This window comes from Otolemur garnettii, unplaced genomic scaffold (assembly GCF_000181295.1).
Source record: "Otolemur garnettii isolate 467f Iridium unplaced genomic scaffold, OtoGar3 scaffold00022, whole genome shotgun sequence".
In the NCBI taxonomy this organism is placed as follows: domain Eukaryota; kingdom Metazoa; phylum Chordata; class Mammalia; order Primates; family Galagidae; genus Otolemur; species Otolemur garnettii.
In genome coordinates, this window is record NW_003852417.1 from 22,995,677 (window position 1) to 23,003,333 (window position 7,657).

At 35.3% G+C, this 7,657-nt stretch overlaps 1 protein-coding gene across 1 annotated transcript in view; it reads left to right on the plus strand.

The window, feature by feature from the left end:
* BIRC6 (baculoviral IAP repeat containing 6) overlaps positions 1-7,657 on the plus strand; it is a 271,529-nt gene that overhangs the window by 103,327 nt on the left and 160,545 nt on the right. The window contains exon 23 of the mRNA XM_023511826.1: positions 3,719-3,853. Within this exon, the coding sequence (XP_023367594.1) occupies positions 3,719-3,853 (135 nt within the window). The remainder of the gene's footprint in view (positions 1-3,718; positions 3,854-7,657) is intronic.

Below are 7,657 nucleotides of genomic sequence, written 5' to 3' on the forward strand. Positions count from 1 at the left end.
AAAAAAAAAAAAAAAAAAAAGATAATTACTACTTTAAAAATGTAAGCAAATTTTGGAAGTTAATCTCAGTTTTGTTCATTGTGAAGAAAGGACATAGAAAAACCAAATATAGAAATATAAATAAAATGTAAAATGCTCAACTTTACCCTCGCTGCCCTCTTACGTTACCGTTGTTAATGAGACGTTTAGGTATTTAGACTTATTTGCTACACATAATCTTTAATATTTTTAACAAAAGATCATATTACACAGATTGGTGTGTCACTTGCTTTTTAATGACTTATTCTGCTTTGAATATATACGTCATCACTGATGACGTGGGCTCTGATTACTTTGTGCCCATCCCACCGTCTTCACTCTTCTTTAAGTGGCATATCAATTAGTCATTGCAATTTATAGTTGGAACTGGGAGGAGAAGCTAGAACTAGAGATACAGATATCTTCAGAACATAGTAGACAGAATGGGGGAAAGTGTAAGGAAAAGACCCCAAGTTTCAGGCCAAACTTGAAGGCAGTCATGTTTACTGATGCTCAGTAACAAAGTCTTAGAAGGGACTGAGGAATCATGGCATCTCTCTGGAGGAGTGTCTCCTTGTCTTACTACTTGTCTTTAATCCTCCTGCAGCATTCCTTTTTTCAGTTAATGATACCAGTGGCACAGGACAGAAATGTGAATGTCATCCTTGATATGTGTATCTTTTCACATTGAGGCTATCACCAGATCCCCCTATTTTGCTCCCAATGTGTATGTAGTTGTTCCTTGCTGTCTGTGGGGGATTAGTTCCAGGCATCCCCCAAATACTAAAATGTGTGGATGCTCAAGTCCCCTACGTAAAAATAGTGTGGTGTAGTATTTGTATATATATTCTCCTGTGTACTTCAGATCATCTCTAGGTTACTTACAATACATGATACAATGTAAATGCTTTGTAAATAGTTGTTATGCTCTTATTTAGATAATGACAAGGAAAAAAGTTTGTACAATTATCTTTTTTCTTTCCTGAATATTTTCAGTCTTTGTTTGGTTGAATCCATGGTTGCAGAGGATCCATGGATCTGGTCAAATACAGAGGGTCCAACTGTATTTCACGTCTGCTCATTACATTACCTCCCATGAGCGCAGGTCTGCAACCCAAGCCACAGTCATCTTGAACCTGGACTACAGTAATAGTTTCAGACTGGTCTTTCTTCATGTTTCTTTGCTTCGCTTCAGTATGTTCTCCACATTGCAGTGACCATGATATTTTTTGAATGCAAACAATCACTTTGTACCTCCCTCCTTAAAATAACTTTTCATGTCTTCCTATTACTCTAAAGTTCAAAGTTTCTAATGTCGTATAAAATCCTATACGATTTGGCTTTTCCCTTGCTACCTTATCTTTTGCTATTAGAATTTTGGAGAACTTGTATCCTCCATAGGGAGCTTGATAGCTCCCCACTATGTAAAGACACTTTGGGATGTGATGATATGGATATGAGTGTCATGTTCTGATATTGTGTAATAAAAAGTGTTAACAATTGGAAGATTTGTATACAGTGATGAATCAGTATTTTCCAAATGATCACTGCATGATATTTCAAAAACATTCCTTGAAAGTACAGGATATGAACTTAATGTAACAGAATTTGAGAAGTTCATTGATAAGATTTTCAGATACCATATTGTAACTGATCTTTATGTAACTCCCACTGGTCAAGTTTTTGAATATGCAAGAATATTAACATCTTTCTTTCCAACAACGTATTTGTGTTGGATCAGATTTTGTCGCTTCTACCACAACAGTCTATTGTGCACCAGAGTGAATGCAGAGGCAGGTAGGAGAATCCAGCTATCCTCTTATAATTCAGATTTTAAAGATAATTTTAAGTTGGTAAAGCATTGTCATCCTTCTCATTATATTATTTTGATTTTGGAAAAAATAGTTATTTTCATCAAATTGTGCTCTTTCAAATACTTAATGAGTTTATAATCATTATTAAATTTCCATATCTTTAAATTTCAACTTCGGTAAAAGTCAGTAGAGTCAACATAAACAAAAGTTTGGGCTCTTAATATTTTAAAGCTATGCAGAGGGGCATTACGATTGAGAACTGTTTTTCTGGCCTTATTTTTCTTTCTTTTCCTCAAATATGCCGTGTTCCTTCTTACTGCAGGGATTTCACTCCCATTTTTTCTGTCTGGCTTCTACCACTTCAATGAAATAAATGGTAGAAATCTCTCATTCTTCCTAAGACTCTCATCATTTCATTAGGGAAGCATTTTACTACCTCTCCCTTTACTGCCCCTGGACTTATCAGTCCTTTTAATTTCTCTTAAGTAAAACTTCGTACTTAAAAAGAAAGTCCAGTTGTATACTTGTTTAGTGCCTAATAGCCACTAGCACAGAATATACAAACTTCACGAGGACTGGGGCCTGTCTTTTCACTCTTTCGTCTCCCAGGTCTTTCTTGGATTGAGTAGGCGCCTACCCCGTGCTTTTGTCGTCGCTGTTGTTGTTTCACATGCCAGGCCCTGTGCTGCCTCCCAGTAGCACTGTGGAAAACAAATTAGGACAGATGAGTCTGGCATTCAGTCGTTCTTCAGTTGTTGATGGCACTTTTTACATATTACTGTTTTTTTCCATCTCTGGATTCTGTTTGACTTTGTCTTCAAAGGAATTCTGATTAAAGGAGTGCTAATTCTAGAAAAAATGGAAAACAGTCAATACAATCCTGTTCTATAGTGGTGGAAGATGTCTCCTTATGTTGCCTATGTTGGTCTCTAACTCCTGGGCTCAAGTGATCTTCCCACCTTGACTTCCCAGAGTGTTGGGATTATAGGTGTGAACTCCCACACCCAGCCATGGGAACTCTTTCATGTTCTTCTTTCTGTTTGTCTTGCTGTGGTTTTATTGGTCACGTATTTGTGGCCACATGGTTTTCTTCTTCTTTTTTTTTTTTTGTTTAAGACACACTGTATCACTTTGTCAGTAGAGTGGCTGTGGCATCACAGCTCACAGCAACCTCCACTCTTGGGCTTAGGTGATTCTCTTGCCTCAGCCTCCCGAGTAGCTGGGATTACAGGTGCCTGTCAGAATGCCCGGCTAGTTTTTTTTTGTTGCAGTTTGGCCGGGGTCGGGTTTGAATCTGCCATCCTCAGTATATGGGGCCAGAGCCCTACTCACTGAGCCACAGGTGCCTCCCGGTTTTCTTCTTTTAAAAACTATTCATGCTAGCTTAAAGTATTTTTATGATTATAAAGTAGTATTTTTCATTGTAGAAAATTGATAAATATACAGACTGCAGGGAAATAGAAAAATTTTACAAATATTTTAAAATGTTTCTTTAATCTTTTTAATGTATTCTGATTATATATATATGCACACACACTCACCTGATTGAACTGATTGGGCGATAGCTAATGACAGTATCTAGTTTATTATTTTTCCTCATTTAGAATCTAAATTAGTTGTTAATGTGAACTTCATGTTACCTGAAAACTATTACTCATATTTCTTACTAATGTGTAGGGCTTCTAATTGCTTTTATTCAAATCTGCTTTTGTATCAAGGAAACTTGTATCTACTGTTTTATCAATACCACTTCTGTTGTTGAGGCACTTTGTAAGCATTTATTTATGTTCTAATAAAAATGGAGTAGAGGCCATAAGTATTGATGTGACTGTTGTCTTTTAAGATAATCTTCACCTATCTTAAGACGTGTCTTTTCTTTGTCTTAGGAAATGGAAAGGTCAGTAGTTGCACAGCTGCTGAGGGCAGTTTCACGTCTCTCACTGGACTCCTGGAAGTTGAACCCCTGCACTTCACTTGTGTCTCAACTAGTGATGGAACAAGAATAGAAAGGGATGATGCAAGTACGTTTACTGGTATATACCTGCTTTTACTATATATTTTATGCAGTAGTAAACAAAGTGATATGTAAGTATTTAAATATAAGTTCTATCTAAGTTTCATTGCTGTCATGTTTAGTGGAAATTTCTTTATGGGAAGGACTTTGGGGGGGAATATAAAGAGTTTCATATACTTTTTAGATTTGACTCATAGAGTTATTCCCCCCACACACACCACCACTAGAACAGTCTTAAATCTTTCTGTTCTTGTCTGTGCACTTTCAGAAACTCTTTAATTTGGAAAATATCAAGTGTGTGTGCACTTTCAGAAATTTTTTTAATTTGGAAAATATCAAGTTGTAATATCAAGAGTAAAATAGACTCTGTGTTTCCACCACTCAGCAATAACCATTGTCAGATGGTGACCAGTTTTGTTTTGTCTACACTATGTGTCGTTTTGGCATCATAATGTTATTTCTTGCATTTAACATGAGCAGTATATTTTGTGATGTCTTTCAAAAATTCGAGATGAAAAGCAAGGGAATGCTATTTTTGCAACTAGTTTAAAGCAACTTTGAATATCTGAAACACTATTTGAGTGTGTTGAATATATGATGGTATTATTTTCAATAAAGCCCGTAGCTCAGTGAGTAGGGCGCTGGCCTCATACACAGAGGCTGGTGGGCTAGAACTCGACCTGGGCCAGCTAAAACAACTAGGACAACTGCAACAACAACAAAAAATAGCTGGGTATTGTGGCAGGTGCCTATAGTCTCAGCTACTTGGGAGGCTGAAGCAAGAGAATTGCTGAAGCCCAAGAGTTTGAGGTTGCTGTGAGCTATAGCGCCACGGCACTTTACCTAGGTGACAGCTTGAGAGTCTCTCAAAACAAAAACAAAAACAAACCTTTACTTAAAAATTAAGTCTTGAGTATTAATCAGTGGAGTTTTGTTTCCTTTGTTGTTTTCTGTAATTTTTTTCTTCACATGGTAGGATTAGTGTTTATAATTAGTTTTATCATAGCACGAATAATTGACGTTATATAATTAACAATATTAGTTATTGGTATATGGTTTTACAGTGACTGAAGGGTTTGAATATTGTGTTTGAAGTGATTCTGCTGGTGCTGGTTTTGTGTCATGAATATGGTCTTAGTCTCGTTGACAGTTTAACAGAAAGAGGAAACAATTTGCATAAGAAGTTATGATAATTTTGTCTTGGGCTTGTCTCCAGAATGGCAAGGGCTTTTATTTTTATTTATTTATTTTTTTGTCACCCTCAGTAGGGTGCAGTGTGTCATAGCTCACAGCAACCTCAAACTCTTGGGCTCCATAGATCTATTTGTCTCATCTTCCCGAGTAGCTGAGACTACAAATGCCTGCCACAACGCCAGGCTGTTTTTAGAGATAGGGTCTCTCTCTGGCTCAGGCTGGTCTCAGACTCTTCCCAAGTGCTGAGATTACAGGCGTGAGCCATCATGCCAGGCATGGCAAGGGCTTTTAAAAGGAATTTATCAGTTCTTCATTTTAGCATCTTTTTATTCAAGATTGTCTTATATCTTGACATCAAAGTGACCACTAAGTATAATTCATAGCTTATGTACTGAAGATAAGCTTTTACCTAAGAATATAATGTTTCCCTTATATGAAGATTCTGGAAGGATCAAAATTAATTTGTATTTGTTTTCTTGTATTTCTTTATCATATTCATTTTGTAATAACTTTTATATTTTTGGTGGAGTAGAAACATGCCATAACAAAAAATTTTGAACTTCATAAAAGTTATTTATAAATCAGGCTCTTCTTAGGAACTGGTTTGAAATGAAGTATTCAAAAATCTTACCTTAAGAAAATTTATTTTTGTGAGTAAGTAATGCTTTTAGAAGGTATAAAATTAAAAACTAAAAGATTAGGTTTAAAATCATATTCCTCCACACTCTCCATCCTGCAAAGCAAGCAATTATCTTTTCAGAGGTAGTCTGTACATACAAACGATCACTTTTGTATTTTTTTCCCCATCTGAAACCACTGCCAGTAGAGGGTTTTTTGAAATGTTTTATCAAAGTCCCTACTAGTGATTATATGGAGCTGAGACATGATTGTAATTTGTCAACTTCGAATGTTAACAAGTTTACTTTTGTGAAACACGTTAAGTCGTAAAATAGAATAGTCATGCCAAAAGAGCCAAAAACAATTGCATAGCTCACAGTTTATCATGACACATGTTGAATCTGTGACTACTACCACATAAAGAAGTAACATTGCCAGCACCACAAAGTGCATGTTCATGTTCGCTTCCATTCGTGTCTCTCTCATTCTCTCCAAAAGGTAAACATTGTTCTAAGTTTTAAAGTAATCACTTCTTGGCATTCATTTTATTTGAATAACCATTTAATCATGTATTCCTCACTGCTCGTTGAGTAGGGTCTGTATAATATAGAATTACGTGTATCTATGTATATATGTTTATATATTTTGGTTTGCCGTCTCTTCAACACTGTGATTATGACATTAATCTTTTTTTTTGACATTAATCTGTGGATACATCATTACCTATAGGCAGTTGGGTTTTTTGGTTGCTGTTCATGTTTCCCTTGTCTGAATAAACAATTTATGTGTCCACTATTGATTTGTATACTATTGATAGACATTTGAATTATTTCATTGTGAGACCATTAGTACTAATGGATATACTTTTCTCTTGGATGTGAATGTAGAAATTGATTCATTGCTTCATAAGGTATTCATATGTTTAGCTTCAATAATCTTTTTGCTATTGATTTTTATTTCAAATTGCCAGGACTCAAAAGAAGTACTCTGATTATTAATCTTACATCATTTATTAGTAATGATATCAGTTTTTGTAAATATTCCATGCATGCCTAATAATGTTTACTCTGCACTTGTTGGCGACATATACTCTATATATCTATTTGGTCAGGTTTGCTAATTCTGTTTTTGAAAATCTGTCTTTATTCATTATTTTATCTACTTTATTTTTTCTTGGCTAATGAGGCCTATAAAAATTTTTGGTATAACTGTGGATTTAGTTTTATTAATTTTTATTGTATACATTCTGAGATGGCCATATAAATGTAGGATGGTTGTATCTTGGGAATTAATTCTCTCAGAATTATGAGTTATTTCTTTTTTTTAAACATGGGATCTTGCTGTATTGCCCAGGCTGGTCTTGAACTCCTGAGCTCAAGAGCTCCTCCTGCCTCTCAGCCTCCTGACCAGCTGAGATTACTGGCATGTGCCACCATACCTAGCATGAATTATCTTTTTATCTCTAATTGGGCTATTTCTCCTAAGATCTAACTTGTCTGATATGTATACACTGACACCAACTTTGCTTTTGTTGCTATCTGCATGGCATATATTTTTCTATCCTTTTACTCTCCAGTTTTCAGTGTCTCTATATAATTTAGATACTCTTTTATAAGCAGCATGCAGTTGCTTTTTAAAAAAAAAAATCAAGCTTGATATTTTTGTTTTTCAGTGGGAGCATTTAGTTTAGCTGCATTTAATCTAATCAGTAATACATCTATGTGTTTAAATATCTTAATAATCTATGTACTTTATATCTTAATATTGTGTGGTTTGCATCTTAATTTTGTTTATTTTAATTCCTATAATACATTATGATTGTAGTTTTAATACTTAGTATTCACTTGGATTTACCGCATCATTCCTTTTTCTTCTTGGCCTTACATTTTTAATCTGATATGATTTTTCTTTTTCTTTTGAGGCAGAGCCTCAAGCTGTTCCCCTGGGTAGAGTGCTGTGGCATCACAGCTCACAGCAACCTCCAACTCCTGGGCTCAAG